At 44.9% G+C, this 18,422-nt stretch overlaps 1 protein-coding gene across 1 annotated transcript in view; it reads right to left on the minus strand.

Annotated features, from left to right (window-relative positions):
- The window catches only part of MYO10 (myosin X), a 125,164-nt gene that overhangs the window by 23,979 nt on the left and 82,763 nt on the right, over positions 1 to 18,422 (minus strand). The window contains exons 23-29 of the mRNA XM_056854149.1: positions 16,529 to 17,431; positions 14,189 to 14,312; positions 11,073 to 11,316; positions 8,990 to 9,085; positions 4,018 to 4,111; positions 2,612 to 2,667; positions 585 to 727 (exon numbers count right to left, since the gene is read on the minus strand). Of these exons, the coding sequence (XP_056710127.1) occupies positions 585 to 727; positions 2,612 to 2,667; positions 4,018 to 4,111; positions 8,990 to 9,085; positions 11,073 to 11,316; positions 14,189 to 14,312; positions 16,529 to 17,431 (1,660 nt within the window). The remainder of the gene's footprint in view (positions 1 to 584; positions 728 to 2,611; positions 2,668 to 4,017; positions 4,112 to 8,989; positions 9,086 to 11,072; positions 11,317 to 14,188; positions 14,313 to 16,528; positions 17,432 to 18,422) is intronic.

Consider the following 18,422-nt stretch of genomic DNA (forward strand, 5'->3'; position numbering starts at 1 on the left):
CCGCTCAAACTGGTTCAACGTATCATGAACGACCTGCAACCTATGCTGGCCAATGATACCCCTCTCTCACAGGCATTGGGAGGCAAATTTTTTCTTGCCCACCGACAGTCTCCTGACCTTGAACAACTTCTCACCCACAATAACGCACTTCCTCACATGGACACGGACTCTGGGACCAAGGCCTGCAATACACCAAGAAGCCAACTCTTTCCCAAATTCACTCTGACGACACAATCCCTTGACCTAACAACACCACCCATAATGTCCCAGGTTCATTCACTTGTTCATCTTCCAACGTTATAAATGTCACCAAGTGTCAACAACGCTCTTTTACTGTTTGCATCGGACAAACTGGTCAGTCCCTACGCAAAAGAATAAACGGGCATAAATCGGACATTAAAAATCACAATACTCCAAAATTTCAAGGGGAGATTATAAAGTACAGCTACAATGAGATTTAGAAGCTGGAAAAGGGAGTGAACATTGGTCCTCTGCCTTTAATTTGCCATTCATTTATTAAAAGCCAGAATTTATAAGGAATCACGCATTCTGCCAGAGGAATTTCTCTTGTGAGGTGTCCTTACCCCTCACTATGAACTCCTGTCCCTCGACTCGGGTGTCGCCCTTAGATCTCTGCAGCAGAGTGATCCAGTGGTGCATCTCCTCAGGAGTGTCGGCGTTGCAGTGAAGAACGCGGTTAGCGGTGATTATCACGAAAGAATTGGGTCTACATGGGGAGAAAAAGAAGAAGGAAAAGCCTGTTTTGTAAATATGGATGCTGTTTGGGGCCAAAACAAGGTGAACTACTTATTCCGCTTACCGTCATGATAACTGCTTCCCCCTTGTTTGCACTGTATACGCAGACTATTCCTGAGTCACTTCCTTCACCATTTTATCTGAACTTCCTTTTAAAAAACGTTCAGCCACTTGGCACAATCTTACAGCACAGTTGCTTAGAAGCAAGTGCCACAAACATCTGATGAGGGAAGCTGTTCCCAGTACTTTTTTTTTGTTTTGCAGCTGAGGTCTTGGGGCAGGGAATTTGGTTTGCTATGTTCATTAGGAGGGCTGGAGAAGAGGCCCTCTGAATGGAGTGTGACCCACAAATCTCACACCTTGCTCTGTGTTGGTGAAGATTCTCAACAAATCAGGCTAGCCCACCTGGCAAATCATGCCCAGCTTTTAAAACCCAGGGTGTTGGATCATAGTCTCAGTGGAGTACTTGCTTGAAAAGAAGAAGAGTTGGTGTTTATATGCCAATTTTCTCTACCCTTTATGCCAATTTTTCTCACCCTTCCTCTCCCCACAACACACACCGTGGAGGTAGGTGGGGCTGAGAAAGTTCCGAGAGAACTGTGACTAGCCCAAGGTCACCCAGCTGGCTTCATGTGTGGGAGTAAGAAAACCAGCCTGGTTTGCTAGATTAGAGTTTGCTGCTCATATGAAGGAGTGGGGACTCAAACCCAGTTCTCCAGATTAGAGTCCACCGCTCTTAACCACCACACCATGCTGGCTCTCTGAACCATCTGGAAGTATGGTTCAGACAGGCATCTATACAACTTGAGGACAATAAGATGAAGCCCATGTAGCATAGCAGTTAGACTATCGGACTAGGAACTGGGAGGCCCAGGTCTGAATCACCGCTCTGCCGTGGAAGATCACCGGTTGGCCTTGGGCCAGTCACACACTTTCAGCCTAATCTACCTCACAGGGTGGTTGTTGTGAGAATAAAGTGGAGGACAACTCTGTAAACCATGTAGGGTCCCCTCTGGGGAGAAAGGCTAGTTATAAATGAAGTGTATAAATAAATAAATGAAGCAATGGTTTGCATGGATGAATGGGCAGATACATCTCAACTGAAGGGCAATGGCTTTGAAGAATGATGTGCAAATTGGTTCACACATTCTGGTCATAAAGTGAGGAGACATCAAATTATGTACGTATGAACAAACCCATATTTATAGTAGTTTAGAGCCAGGTTTGTATAAAGGAAAACCTAAGCCCTCAGACTCCTTACTATGGAGCAACACTTCTGAAAAGTGAAACTAATGGTTTCAGAACCACAGCCGAAGAGGTTTCTGCTTCTTCCAACATCCTCAGTGAAAGTAACCTTATTATATGAACATAGCCTTATTAGAACACAAGTCAGAAAATTTGAGAAATGCCTCTAGCTTCCCTTTCTTCTTCAATTTCTCCAGTTGGAAGAAGAAGAAGAAGAAGAGTTGGTTTTTATATGCCGACTTTCTCTATCAAGGGAGAATCAAACCGGCTTACAATCACCTTCTCTTCCCCACAACAGACACCTTGTGAGGTCGGTGGGGCTGAGACAGCTCTAAGAAAACTGTGACTAGCCCAAGGTCACCCAGCTGGCTTCATGTGGAGGAGTGGGGAAACCAATCCAGTTTACCAGATTAGCCTTCACTGCTCATCTGCAGGAGTGGGGAAACCAACCCGGTTCACCAGATCAGAGTCTGCTGCTCCAAGTCACTGCTCTTAACCACTACACCATGCTAGAAGGCCTCAGTAAATAAGGAAAGTTGCCAAAACAGGTCCTAACGAAACAAGAATTGTAACAAAAATTAAGATATCCACTAACGGCATTTGAACCTACCGATCTGGGTTGTCAGAGGCACAGACAGAATCAATCATCCCCACATCCAGCGTGCCCTAAAAAAAAGAAAGCGACAGCCAACATATGGGCATATGGGATACATTCAGGAATACAAACACAAGAGAAAAAAAATACTCGCACAATTCCGCGTGCGGGCTGCCCAAGAAAATGAGCCACAGGGTCTCTGTTGCACTGCCACACAGCAGTTTCTGATCAGGAAGAGGAAGAAAGTCTCTCTTGGTAAGAGCCTGTTGGCATTTCCAAGGGGTTTGATGCTCTTCCTCAAGAGCAGCTCCCAGTTCATCTTTTAGGAGTTATCGGGGAGACAATCTGGGCATTCATATGAGTATTTATAAGCCAGCATTGGGTCCCAGTAATCTGGGAGAAAGGTAGGCTTATAACTGTACTAAGTAAATACATATCAAAATATTGCAACTGCGGTCACATTATAAAGTCCCATGTACACAGTGGTGTAATGCCCTTGAATCTTGCAAAGTGGGCTGTGCCAGAGGTGGAGAACTTATCACATGTAATGGGGGCATTTGGGAGAAAGGAAGTACAAATTTCTTATATATACAACACACACATAAATGACAAAATAGAAACCAGTTCAACAAGGGCTTCTGCCAGGAGGATTTGGGAAGTGGGGACAGGCACGGAAGCATTGCTCCAACGCATGACATCCTTTCTGGCAAAAACTGCATGACTGCAGGAGGTAACACTCTAGGATTCACCCAAAACTCTATGGCATGCCTCACTCATTTCCCCCCATTTGAAGCTTTTTAAGTGCCAGGGGGAAGAAGGGAATTGGGAAAGACCTGGCCCCACCTAGGCTCAACACACCCCAAAACGTGGCCTCCTCTGCCCTGGAAAAAAGGAGCATTGAGATTCCTTTCTCCCTCAGAAGCTCCCTGGTTCATAAATTTCGAGCAGCGTAATTCTAAATCTATTGTTTAGATTGGGCAGAGCGCCATTTATGATTCAATTAGTTTGAATGATGGTTGGCTATTGTATTTTATTGTTTTAAGTGTTTTATGGATGTGCTGATTTTATTGTTGTTACCCGCCCTGAGCCTGGCTTTGGCCAAGGAGGGTGGGCTAGAAATTAAATAATAAACAAACAAATAAATAAGGACTGAGATCAGATTTGCCACTGCCAATGTAACCTTAGGATCACTGTCACTTAATAAATAGGGTATTAATTCAGACACATAGATACTAGACTGGTCTTTTAGAAGGAGAATAATATAACTTGATCTCAGATCCTCATAAAAATGACATTCCAGGAGCACCTTGTGCCAGAGAATCAATAGAACCAGCATTGAGATTCACCAATGAATCCAATTCTTCTGCTTCCTAAAACACACACTTCAGAAGTTAACAACATGCTGTTACATACTCACTTACCACTGCATTTTGTGGATTTGCCTGCTCATCATGCATCTCTCGAATTTCCTGTTCTGTGGAGGTGTGAACTTGACTCAGAACGCTGAACCACTGGCTGCGAGGTCAGAAAGGGGAGAAAGGGGGAAGATCTGCATGAAAAAGGCTCACGGAAGCGGACTGCAAGGACATTATCTTTTTTTATCATGATGGGTAGCCGTGTTAGTCTGTCAATAGCAGCAGAAAAGAGCAAGAGTTTTTCTACTTCATTTGAAGAAGTGAGCTGTGGCTCATGAAAGCTCCTACCCTGCCAGAAATTTTGTTAGTCTTTAAGGTGCTACTTAACTCTTGCTCTTTTCTATCTTTGAGTTACTCTATCCCTTTGGAACCATCCCTAACAATATTTTTACCTTTTGTTGTATACCTCTTCAAGCCTACATTATCAGGGAATGAAGATTAAAGACCCCCTATATAGAGACAGAAATTATTTTTCCCTTGGTGTTGAACACTTAATACTGAATTTCATCTGCTCCCGGGTGGAGATTTCTGAGAACCCGCTATTATTTTTAATGACATTCTATACTCAAAAATATTTCAAATAATTTGTTGCTTGGAAGCTTTGCTACCTCACTCCTAACAACTTTCGAATGATATAGTGACCAACTCTAGTTTTTATTCAGTAGTCACATTTACATTCAATTAGTTTTTCAAGGAATGCAACGGCAGCATTACAGCCTATTTTATCTCACATCAACTCTGTGTGGAAGGCTAGGTCAGGGGTCTGCAAACTGCGGCTCCCGAGTTGCATGCGACTCTTTGGCCCATTGAGTGCGGCTCTCCGAACTTGGTCTCGCGCCAGCAGCCAGGCTGTGGAGCCGGCGCGCCTGAGAGAGAGAGAGAGAGAGAGAGAGAGAGAGAGCGCAGGCGAGCGGGTGCGCTGTCTCTCCCTCCCTCCCCGCCGTGGAGAATGGCAGGGTCCCCCTTTCCCTTGCCCTCAATGGTTGGGAGGCTAAAGCCTCCCCTCCCCTCTAGCTGCGCGATTGCTGGGCGGGCGGCTCGGCGGTTCCTCCCCCCCGCCCGCCTATCAGCTGTTGGGCGGGGCGGGCTTCCTTTGGTAGACCTGGCCTCCGGCTGAGTCCCATTGGGAGGCCATGTCTACCCACTGGCTTTCTTGGTGGTAGACCTGGACTCCGAGGAGGGGAAAAAGTCCCCCTTCAGAGGCCAGGTCTACCAATTGGCTTCTATGGGCCTTCGGAGGCCAGGTCTACTGCCAAGAAAGCCAATGGGTAGACCTGGCCTCCCAATGGGACTCAGCCGGAGGCCAGGTCTACCAATAGGCTTTTATGGCGGTAGACCAGGCCTCCAGACGAGGACTCTGGATGGGGAGGGGGAAATGGCAGGGACTTACAATTTAATTTTTATCAATAAATAAGATCACTTTAAGTATGATATCAAGTTTTATTCAGTGTACCTATAGTTTAATTAAGACAAAACTTTAATTAAAGCTTATTAAGTTAATAAACAGTGTACCTACCTATATAGTTTAAGTTTAAGAAATTTGGCTCTCAAAAGAACTCTCAATCGTTGTACTGTTGATATTTGGCTCTTTTGACTAATGAGTTTGCCAACCCCTGGGCTAGGTGAATTTGTGAGAGGCTATCCCAATTTTCTCTATACCAAAAAATACATCTACTGTATTTTCTGGCGTATAAGACTACTTTTTAACCCAGGAAAATCTTCTCAAAAGTCGGGGGTCGTCTTATACGCCGGGGGTCGTCTTATACGCCAGATGCTGAATTCCGAGCCGGACTGGAGAATCTCCCTGGGGAGCCGCCTCCGCTCTGTCCATGTCCCCGGGGGTTGAGCCGCCCCAGGAGGACCGGTGGCTGGCCCCAGGCCGCGGACTCGGGTTGGGCCACTCCAGGAGGTCTGGGGGCGGCCGCGGGGTTGGGGCGCAGTCCTGAGGGCTGACCCTAGGCCGCGGACTCGGGACAATCCCAAACTCTAAATTTTAACTGTAAAAATGGGGGGGTCGTCTTATACGCCCAGTCGTCTTGTACGCCGGAAAATACGGTAATTTTTAGGAGAAGCAGCTCATTTGAAGCAAGTTTGGCCTGACAGCAGCTTTTGATTCACAAAGCAATTATGATTCAAGTCAAGTCAGTTAAACATTAACCCCCGCCACCCCTGTTCCTCTTCAGAGCACTTCATGTAATCCTTGGGCAAAGACATAAACCGATAATGACTAACTACTTAGTCATCTTTCTCACCTTTAGAGGAGACAAACAAAGCTGTATTTTGGCTCTTTTCTGTCCGGTACTCATGTGCTATCAGGGTGGGGTTGCCATTCCCCCACCAGGGGTGGGGGATTCCCCGCTCCGAGCCCCCTCCCCCGGCGACATTCAGCTGGCAGGCCGGGGACTTAACTAGCTCCAACAGAAGCCAGAATGAGGCTGGCGTCGATGTGATGATGTCACTTCTGTTTATATCTTTGTCACTTCCAGAAGTGTCATCATCACATCACCTATGACTGTGGGGATGCTCTGGTATTTGGGCAAACTCTATGGTGAAAAATGGTAAAAATTGTAAAAACAAAAACAAAACTACCATAGAGTTTTTGCCCAAATACCAGATCGTCCTCATGATTCACGGCGATGTGATGATGTCACTTCTGGAAGTGACGTCATTACATTGACTCTGGTCTCCCTCCGGCCTCCGTTTGCCACTGGTAAATCCTCCCCACCCCTCCGCTGGTGGCCAGGGGAGACCTGGCACTCTATATCAGGGACATCTAAAAAACCCTGAATGACAATATTTTAGGATGAGTAAAAAGTGGCATTGCTTCACATAACTCACAATTAATTTATGCAGGTCATAGCTGCTCTGTCAACAGTTATTTTTCTATTTAGTCTTCTTATACCAAAAAACCAAAACCAAAAATGAGTGAGGCAAACCTTACGTAGTTTTGGGTACTGTGGGACAACTTGGCTCTTAAGGTTAGCACATACACATTAAACAAGCATAACATTGTTCCCAAAAGGAAATCATTAGTACCAGATTCAACATTAACCAGAACGTTGAACAATTCTAGAGTCTAATTTCTAGCATACAGACCTCTTGAATTTAGAATTCAATACTTTTCGAAAGTAGTTATCTACTATTATAAATCAAGGTCTGTTGGTAGGACACAGTGCCTCATGGAAAGACAAATAAGGAAAAAGACCACAGGTCAACCAGAAGTATAGCTGTTTTGTATACTAAACACATTTTGAAACGTATGCAGTTGCCTTTGTGTTTTTTTTTGGGGGGGAAAGCAGGTATAAGTAACAGATGACACAAAATACTGAAAACTCTAATGAATGTTACTGGCACTTGAAAGGTCTATTTTTGGAGCGGAAGATAAGAGGGGAAACCCCCATCTGAATTGTATAGATCTAAACATTACCAAGTGCAATTAAAGCAACCTGAAAAACTGGGAATTTACAAAACAGAATCAGAGCCATTTTTAGGATGAAGGGGAAGGCACAACTAATATTTTTATTGGTTCATAGTTGACTACAGTCCATGAAAAAAAGTTTTTAATAGTATGAATAAAGCTGGGGTAGGACAGACAAGACTCCAAATTATGATCGCTTCAAAAGACTTTATTTCCCACTGGCACTATAAGCGAAATATTGACATTTACTCCTGTAAAGACGGCTTTGAAGGACCTCTGGCGAATCTGAAGTTTTTAGCAAGTGTTTAGGAAGCATCGGTATTCTGCTCTAATTGACAAATTTTGGGAATTACTTTTTATCTGAATTACAAACATTACATACTATGTACCCACTACAATTTTATTTAGGGCTGCATTTGGCTGATGGGCAGAGCAATCCTAAAGGGGGGAGGCAGACCTGCTCAGGAGTCAGTGTGACTCCAGCGCCATTAAAGTGGCATGAATGCCAACACAGGGCCACTTACACAGGCCTTTGGGGAGTCACGCGGCAGCGCGAGGCTCGGGCATCATATTTCTAGTGCAAAGCCTCACGCTGGCACTGAGAGGGAGAAATGAACTAATGGCAAGCCACTGATATCTTTTATTTAAAATCAACCCTCCAAACATCTATATATCTAATTCTCACAAGTCGTTGTCCCCCGCCTGCAGATATATCTGCAGATAGGGGGCACACTTCTCAACAGGTTTTTCTGCAGACTTGGGGGAGGGAGAAGAGTCTTGGGGGACCTCCCGGGTCCTATGTTCCTATGAAGGCCTCGGCCTCTATGCCCTGTTGTTGGACCTCCAGAGGAACTGGTTGGCCACTGTGTGAGACAGGATGCTGGACCAGGGGGACCTTCACTGGTCTGATCCAGCAGGGTTCTTCCGATGTTCTCATGACTATTGAGCACCTTTTAGAGTGTTCCCTTTTTCTTTCTTGGATACAGTGGTGGTGCCATCTGATTTAAATGATAGCTAAATTAGCGACAAAGCTAAATGCAGTCTCCTGGTTCAGAGGCAGTATGTCACTGGGTTCCAGCTTTGATATTCAATAAAACGATCTCTGAGTATTCTGTGTTATTCCAGCACCTGTTTTATTCCAAGTATGCTCTGAAGCCCTGTCACTTTGTCATAGATGTCCAAAACAGAATGTGGTGCTCTAACTCCAGATTTGGACACATTTTGACCCACCCAGGTTTTAAAACTTAAATCACCAGCTCCTTATTATATAGGACAAGAGGGATAGCAGAGGTTCTCTTTCCTATTTTTGGCTATTTTGTGAGAATCGGGGCCCATTTGGGGAAGTAGGCTTATTTATACGTGCCTCACATCCAACATACAGATTTCACACAGTAACACTTAAAGGTGGTCAACATCAATGCATCTGAAAGCCATTCCAAAAATCAGAAGACTCAACGGAAGGAATGCTCAGTATGTTTAAGGCTGGTCAGGTATTATTACAGTTCACATTTCAACAAGGGTAAACTATAGTTAGAGTACGAAAGAGAAGGAAGCTCTCACCTTGCATCTTCAGGTGATTCAGCAATCAAGTGATAGGTTCGGTCTGCCATGACTATGTCAATCCCGTTTTCCTTGCTGGTGTTATCAACTATGTCTCTGCAAAGGACCAGGGAAGGGAGAAATGAACTAATGGCAAGCCACTGATGTCTTTTATTTAAAATCAACCCTCCAAACATCTATATATCTAATTCTCACATGTCGTCGTCCCCTGCCTGCAGATATATCTGCAGATAGGGGGCACACTTCTCAACAGGTTTTTCTGCACTTGGGGGACCTCCCGTGTCTGTAGAAAAATACAGACAGTTTTTTTTAAAGGGGGTGAGTTTAATTCCCCCCAAAGCGTTCTCTGCACATGGGCCTCAGTGCGCCTGCTACCAAGAGAGAGACAAGAGGGAAAGAAAGAGAAAGGGGGAAAGGTGGGCCCAGCACGGCTTCCGGGCTAGTGCCGCTGCCAACAGCCTGTGTGTGTGGGGTGGGGTGGCGGCTCCCGGCAGAGGCCTCGGTGCGCCTGCCTGCTGAGATGCGGGTGTGTGTGTGGCTCCACTGTGGCATCCAGGAGATACCGACAGGCCCGTCCGGCTGCAGCAGGGCTGGAAGGTGAATGACGGGGAAGGTTAGATGGGATTCCCACCCCCCACAGTGAGTTTCACAGGCCCCCACTTGTAGAGTCTAATATTGTGCCTAAAAGTTATCTTTTACTCTGTTTGTTCCCATGAAGTTATCCATCCACTCTTAAAAGCCATGTAGACGTTTTAACATTGATATGCTTCACATTACATTTTCATTTTCTATAGCTACTGATCTGTGTCTGTGGCTGGTCACTGACATATTGGAGTAGACAATTTGAACCGTGAGCGGAAGGAAAACAGTGCGCTATTCCACCAACTCTTGCAAGCGCTACTGGAAGAGTTCAGGCAGAAATGTGTGCAGAGTGGAAGAACGCGTGCGGTTCGTTTCTTGCCTCCTGCACAACGGCTCTAGCGTGAAGGTATATGAACAACCCTTCAGTGAGTGGAAGATGTTACCAGCACCCAGAAGGGGACCTTTGGCTCCAACTAGGATTCAATTTTATACGAGTCTGCTGAGCAGTTTTTGCTGACACAGGATTTTCTGCTCAAGTGTGGATAAAAACAGTAAATAACTCCTATGGCCCCATCATGATTAGATATATGTGTCTGGGCATTACATGCGCAAAGAACATTTTGACTATGTCTGAGGAGGTTTGGACACAGTAATTGTTACATGGAGTCCTTTGATCCCAGTTTGGTGCCTCAATTACCAAACAGAGGAGTGGTTTTCCTGGGAAGGGGAACTAGACAACAGTCATTTAGGTCTGGCAGAAGAGAGTGCAGAATTGGGCCCTGAGGCCCTGATCCTCTATATCTGTTTCTCTTCTCAAAATGGCAGCTTGGCTTTATGACTCTTGGACTCGTAAAAACCTTCTGAAAATCAATCCATGCAAACGACTGACTAAACGCTGCAGCATTAATTGAATGGCCCGATGGGGTGAGATTGTTTTGAAAAAGAAGAAAAAAAGCAAGAAAAAGAAGGAAAAAAGAAGAAGAGTTGGTTTTTATATGCCAATTTTCTCTACCTTTTTAAGGAGAATCAACTCGGCTTACAATCTCCTTCCCTTCCTCTCTCCACAACAGACACCTTGTGAGGTAGGTGGGGCTGAGACAGTTCAGAGAGAATGGTGACTGGCCCACTGTCACCCAGCTGGCTTCATGCGTAGGAGTGGGGAAACCAACCCGGTTCACCAGATTAGTGTCTGCTGCTCATGTGGAGGAATGGGGAATCAAACCCGGTTCTCCATATTAAAGTCCACCACTCCTAACCACTACACCACGCTGGCTCTGTTAAGCCAGCTGATGAGTGTCCAATGTATTCCCTTGCACTGCTAATTTACTTTCTATATTTCTACACTGCTTTTCCTCGCTGCTCAAAAAGTGGCTCACAATAAAAGGAGTAAATGAAAGCCGACCAGAAACCATCTGGTTCGCTGTGCTGACAGTTTAGGCCTGGGAAATATGGTTTGAGTCTGGAGAATGGTGCCTGGGTGCGTTCAGCAGGCTGCTCTTACTTGGCTGTTCGGATTTCAAGTGTTCCTTTGAGTTTTTCTTCACTATCGTTTTCAAAGTACATCAACCGCGACTGCCGAAGAACAAACCAGCGTTTCTTCCAGTTCCTCCTGGACAGCGTAGATGACCCACCACCTTTCTTGTGCAGCCAGCCTTGCTTGAGAGCTTCCTGTTTTGAGCGGAACCACAAGAAGGTCTCATCTTTCAGGACACACCAACGGCGCTTCCATGTATTGATTAATCCGCCTGCCAGAAATGTGGGATGAAACAGAGACATTTCAAAAACGCTGCATGCTAAAGATAAACGGAGCTTCTCTACTACTGCAATTAAACGGCGCCTTAGGGAAAATCACCTACAACTGTGAAACCGTCATCTGCTCAAACACGACCATTTGAAGAGATCTAAGAAGTAATTTAATCAAGAGCAGGAAACAGAAATATGTTGAACCCCCATCAGCCCCTTCTCACCTCTCTGGGAACCTTTCCCAAATTGATTGATCTTTATCTTCAACAATGTAGAGGGTATGTTCTACGGCAGCAGTTCCCAAACTTTTTGAGTTATGGAGCACTTTTCAGGAGATTCATTGATTGATCTTTATCTTCAACAATGTAGAGGGTATGTTCTACGGCAGCAGTTCCCAAACTTTTTGAGTTATGGAGCACTTTTCAGGAGATTCATCATGGAGCACTAATTTTCACCTAGCACCTATATACTAAACTGAATGGCAGTAGTATTTTTCTTTCCAATCTCTTCATGGAGCACTAGGAGATGTTCCGCAGAGCACTACGTGCTCCACCAAGCACAGTTTGGGAACCGCTATTCTAGGGTATACACTTAAATGGAGCATGCTACAGAACACATCCCACACACTTCTGCAACTGTGTATTGTGAGGGAATGTAAGGAATGCTGAAAAAGCGGTCTTTCAAATTCGCTTGTAAACAAACCGTCACTCATTTTCTCAATCAGTAAGCTTTCCAGGAACCCTAATGTGCAAACCAATAGTCTAGGCAATATGCATTGTTAAAAAGCAATAAAAGAAAACCAGAGCTGCATACAGCAAAAAATAATAATAATTAATCAATCAATTAATTTTTAAAATCCTGCCAGTATATATTTAAAAGATGATTATCTCAAGGTTGAGTCTCTGGTTTCCAGCTGTCCTCTCTCTTTGTTAGGCCCTGAGAGAACTGCCAGATTTCAGCTTCCTTCGCCACCTGCTCTCTTCCCTCAAGTGCCTTTGCTCCTCAGCAATCCAACCCTTTTGTGGATGGCATCGCCTCAGTAACTGGGTCTTGTGCGTTCTAGAAGCCGACTGCCTCAATCACAATGCGTTTGCTCTGGCAGATCAAGTGAGGGTTACTCGACATTCTAGAAAGAAGAAATGTCATCCACCTGTGGCTTTTATGCACACACAAACATCACAGAACCCATGAAAATCCAACAGCACAATCCCTGTATAGTTACTTGTCCCTTGGGGAATGTTTTGTAAAAATCATCTGAAGAACATCCTGCTTTTAAGGGTTGGTTCTTCTACCACTGTTATAGCAGTTTCAGGCACTGACGAACACATGAACACATGAAGCTGCCTTATACTGAATTAAACCCCCCTCGGTCCAACAAAGTCAGTATTGTCTACTCAGACTGGCAGCAGCTCTCTAGGTTATCTGGTAGAGGTCTTTCACATCACCTACTTGCCTAGTCCCTTTAACTGGAGATGCCGGGGATTGAACCTGGGACCTTCTGCATGCCAAGCAGATGCTCTACCACTGAGCCATAGCCCCCCCCCCCCAAATCTTATAGCAGTTTCACGCACTGACAAACACCCTTCAGAAGAATACTTTTGTTTTTTAATGCAGTCAACTTGGCAGCCCATTTCCATAAATCGTACCCTTCATATTATCAAAATGCTTATTTATGCACCTGTACCAGTGCGACAGCACTCAAATGTTCATGAAGCAGCGGAGGGGGAGAGCTGAGCATGTGAGCAGCTTGATGCTGAGCATGCACGCTGTAGTGGCATGTTCGCAACACATTGTTTACGGAGGGCTTCCCCACCATTGGCCAAAATAACAAAGCGAGGGAGTAGGGCTTTTCTCAAGGTTAAATAATGAAGAAAACTCACTCCGCCACTCATCATAACATTCAATTAATTTCACAACTTGACGTAGGTGCCTTTCCCCGCCATTATTCAATTTTTTCTGTGTATCCCTAAATGTCCTGATTTGTACCCCTGGCTGCTTTATTCATTAGGAAAGATGCCTTGAGAAATTTAGATGGATGAGATAAACACAGTAAAGCTGAAGTAGACTGAACAAGACCTGGGGAGTACTACATGGTGAAAGGACATCACGCAAGGTTTGCCAACCTCCAGGTGGGGCCTGGAGATCTCCTGAAATGACAACTGATCTCCAGACAGCAGAATGGCTGCTTTGGAGGCTGGAATCTATGATATTATATCAGGCTGAGGTCCACCCCCATATCTCCAGGAATTCCCAACCTGGCGTTGGAAACTCTACGTCATATCATATCATCTCCCAAGACATTATAAATCATTAAAGAGCTGGAAGGTTTGTCTAGTGCTCCTTATTTAACATCCATTACATTTTCTAGTTTTCGATGGGCCTTTTCAAGAGTCCGATTTAATGCCTTTCCGTTAGTTATGCTCAGTGGGAGATTTCAGCATAAACCTCTAGAGGCCAGACTATGCCCCTGTAATTTTAATTCAGTTGAGTCAATTAAACATATTTTATTACCCTGTGAATTTTATTGGGAGGTTAGAAATAACCTGATTTTACTGACATTGAGTAGACATTTTTAGAAATGTTAGCCATTTGGATGATTTTATTGTTAATTTTTTATTAGAAGATAAAGATGCTTTTATCTCTTATTCAGTGGCAAAGTTCTGTTATGAAGCCAGTAAGATACATAACCTCAGTTGGGGTTTTAAAATTGTAATTTTGTACTGATACTTGCTGGTCAAATGACTGTACATAAACTGAACAGATATCATATCATCAGCTTAGTGTCCATCAATTCACAAAACATTGGCAAAGCACCGACACCCGAAAAAAATAGCCCGCCTGCTTTTGACTCTCTTACCCCGGAGCGTTCCTTACCTTTCATGTACAAAAAGCTGTGGAAATAGGGCAGGCTGACGCAGCTATAGACAGAATCCCGCCGATAAGAAAGTTCGTCGTCTGTATCAAACCTGGAGTCAAAATCTTCCTCACTGTCTTCAAACTGGAAGATCAACCAACATAATGTGGAAAATTAACGGTTGGCATAAAGCATAATCCGAAGCACTGTGAGTATATCTGACCTCCTCCAGATCTTAATTTAATACTGCATCGTCCTCTTGGATTCTTCACTTCTCTATTCCACGAAAGGAGAGAGCATGTAAACCGGAGCTCAATCTCTTTCCAGGAGCATTCAGAAGAGTCAGGGATGATGTCTGAACAGGTTCCCTGTTAGTACCACACACAGATTCCCCCCCACCCCCGAACATTCCTACAGCAACATTTTGCATTTGGTAAATGGATTGACTTCCCTTCAAGGTAAAACAGGGGTCTAGGACACACACAAAAATGTAATGCACAGATGCACAAGGTATCTTGTGTAAAACCAACATTAATAGACAGGTATAAGATCTTCCAAGGTCAGTAAAATGAGGAGAAGGAGGAGAAGAAGAAGACTTGGTTTTTATATGGCGACTTTCTCTACCAGTTAAGGAAGAATCAAACCAGCTTACAATCGCCTTCCCTTTCCCTCCCTACAACAGACACCCTGTGAGGTAGGTGAGGCTGAGAGAGCTCTAAGAGCTGTGACTAGTCCAAGGTCATCCAGCTGACTTTGTGTGTAGGAGGGGGAAAACCAACCCGGCTCACCAGATTATCCTCTGCCACTCATGTGGAGGAGTGGGGAATCAAACCTGGTTCAACAGATCAGAGTCCACCATAACAAACCACCACTCTTAACCACCACATGTTGGCTCTCCCAACTTGCTGGGGGCAAAGTGTACATGACTGTGGAAGGCAATGGCAAACCACCCCATAAACATAGTCTGCCTAGTAAGAGCCAGCATGCGAGCCAGCGTGGTGTAGTGGTTAAGAGATGTGGACTCTGATCTGGAGAACCAGGTTTGATTCCCCACTCCTCCACATGAGCGGCATACGCTAATCTGGTGAACTGGATTTGTTTCCCCACTCGTACACAGGAAGCCAGCTGGGTGACCTTGGGCTAGTCACAGAACTCTCAGAGCTCTCTCAGCCCCACCTACCTCACAGGGTGTCTGTTGTGAGGAGGGGAAGGGAAGGTGATGGTAAGCCGGTTTGATTCTCCCTTAAGTGGCAGAGAAAGCTGGCATATAAAAACCACCACCTCCACCTCCACCTCCTCCTTCTTCTCCTTCTAGTAAACGTTGGGATGTAACATTACCCCATGGGTCAGTAATGACCTGGTGCTTGCACAGGGGCTACCTTTACCTTTTATACAAGGTTTCCAGTTACCGCCCGAAAGGACTACCTTCACATTTATACAACGGGAACCCTTGGGCTCAGCTGCTAAAGAACCAAATTAAGAGAAGGCGACAACCAAAAACACAAGATATGAAAGGCAAAGACAAAATGAACAGGTGCAAACATTGTTCTTTAAATTGTACCTACTTACTTGGATCTGTTTACCAAAAGGGTTACTATAGCCCCTCCTTTGTCAGCTGGTTTAAAGATAATTTCTCCTTTTTGGCAGAGCTGCTTCAATGCCTGGCTATCTAATTTATTCAATTTGTACCAAACTGGTATATCTTTTGCTCCAATAATTTCAATTCCTCTACTAGCTCCTGAAAGGCTAGTATCCTAGGATTTTTGGTAGACGGGTTGATTTGGGTTTCAAACTCTCTCCTTTCTTGCCCATGTCTCCCATTTCTTTTTTATTTTTGGGTCATATTATTGATTAAGGTAATTCTAATAGGATTTTTCACTCCTCTTTTTTCTCCTTCCAAAAAGCTTTTATATTTTTTTACCTTGTATTACGTCTGTGTAAATGTCAGGATGTGTTTGTAACATTATACATGTATGACCACTAAAGGGCTGAAACACATCTGGTCTTATTTTGCTCATTGTATGTATTAACATCAACTGTATATGTGTTGGTAATATTTGTAAACATTTCTGTGCTTTTTAGGAAGCCTTATTTTAGGCCCTGTGTGTTTAAATACAATTGTGCACAATATATAATAAAATAAATGTATTTTTTGCTACAGTAGTGTTTAGCTCAACCCCTTTGGTTTCCTCTAACTTTTGGGTTGAGTTTCTATTTTCCCATTTTTTCTTCATCTGTTTACCAAAGGCAATCTTACTTGGACAAGCGCAGTCCTCAGCTAGGAGACCAGCTGTACTAAGTGTGATTATTTTACTTCTCAACCGATAATAACTCTTATTCTTGCAGAAAAGAATACTCACAGAAGACTGGGCTCCTTCTGAGCTGAATCTGTACGCTCCGGAACTGTTGTATGTCCCCACGGAACAGCGGTAGTCAGGGGACCACTGGCTACTGTGAGAATTAGAAAAGGTTATGCTGCTTCCAGAAGTGATGGCCCCATCTTCATAGTCATCTTGATCGTAATCATAATCCCCATCGGGAGAAATCAGGTCTGTGGGATTCTGCGGTCTACAGGGGACGTTTTCCGGCATGCAGTAGGTGGATTCTCCACTTGAGGAGTTGTGAAGACTGAGGGAGTCATGACTAGAAGCAATAAGGGTGCTGTTGCCAGTGGCGGGGCTCGCCGGCACGACCGTGTCGTTCATGTATGGATCCTCTTCGGAAGAGTCATCGCTTGTCCTGATCCCGCTGGTCCTTTGATCAGAGCGGCCATGCTCGCTCGGGTTCGGGGAATCCTTGAAAGTGTCGTCATCCGCTTCAAAGCCCTCGTCGACCTCCTCCTCAGGGTATGGCTGGCTAAAGTTAAAACTGGGTTTGTCGATACCTGCATTCCCGGTCAAGTCGTGCAGCTCCGGGCAGAAACCACCACCAACAGAAAGGGTCCTCTCAATGTTTCGGACACATTCATCAATTTCGTCAAAGTTCAGGGACTCCAAAAACTCCTGTGCCGCTCGGCAGGCCTCATCCTCCAGGCGCTTCAGCTCCTCATCCCTGAGCTGCTGCAGCCTCTGCAACGAGGCTTCTGTCAAGGACAGCTCCTGCTGCTCCTTCATGCGCTGCAGGTCTTCGATCTCTTTTTCTAGGCGCAGGATCTCTTCTACTTGCTTGTTCTCTCTTTGCTTCTCCAGTTCTTGCTTCAGGGCTTCTTCCTTCCGGGCTTTCTCAAGCGCTGCCAGCTCCTGCCACCTCCTCTCTTCTTCAGCCTACATTTGAGAAGAAGAAGAGTTGGTTTTTACATGCTGATTTTCTGGACCTTGTAAGGAGAATGGAATTGGCTTACAACCACCTTCCTTTCCTCTCCCCACAACAGACAACTTGTGAGGTAGGTGGGGCTGAGAGAGGTCATAGAAAACTGTGACTGGCCCAAGGTCACCCAGCTGGCTTCATGTGTAGGAGTGAGGAAACCAACCCAGTTCACCAGATTAGCGTCCGCCACTTATGGGGAGGAGTGGGGAATTGAACCCGGTTCTCGAGATTAGAGTCCACCGCTCCTAACCACTACACCACGCTGGCTCTCTACAAGTTGCTTTATTCAAGCCACTGCTGAACTACAATGTTTCCATACTGTTCACTTCGAAGAGCACCCCTTCTTTATAGGGCACAGTCAAAATGCTATCACGCTGAACTGCCTATCAACAAAAAGCTCAAAAGAAACCAAGACCAAGGATGGAATTGCATTCTAAGAAACACAGGGCTGCCACTGAAAATGGGAGTCGCAGTATAACCCGCTCCATGTCCTGACATCTTTACACATTTCTCCCCACCCAGTCCATGATGTTGAATGCTGCTAATGGAGGCAGTGAATTGCACTGCACAGTGACATCAGGACACAGAGCACGTGATACTATTTTTGGTTGGAGGTGGGGGAAAACAAGGGCATGCCTGTTATATGAGGTGTGGAAGACAGGCAGGATAATGCTGCTGCAGTCGTTTTCTTTGTGGGCTTCCTAGAGGCACCTGGTTGGCCTCTGTGTGAACAGACTGCTGGACTTGATGGGCCTGGGTCTGAGCCAGTGGGGCTTTTCTTATGTTCTTAAGGGCAAGGAAAAATTAGCACATGGCTGCCATTTGCAGCAAAATCCTTATCATTACTTCTTCTACCCTTCATGTCTTGCCATAAACTGTCAAACATGATGGAATAAGTTCAGATACAAACTACTGTATTAAGTTATTTTGCCAGTTTTCACAATTAAT

Source organism: Euleptes europaea, chromosome 8 (genome assembly GCF_029931775.1).
Source record: "Euleptes europaea isolate rEulEur1 chromosome 8, rEulEur1.hap1, whole genome shotgun sequence".
Classification (NCBI taxonomy): Eukaryota; Metazoa; Chordata; class Lepidosauria; order Squamata; family Sphaerodactylidae; genus Euleptes; species Euleptes europaea.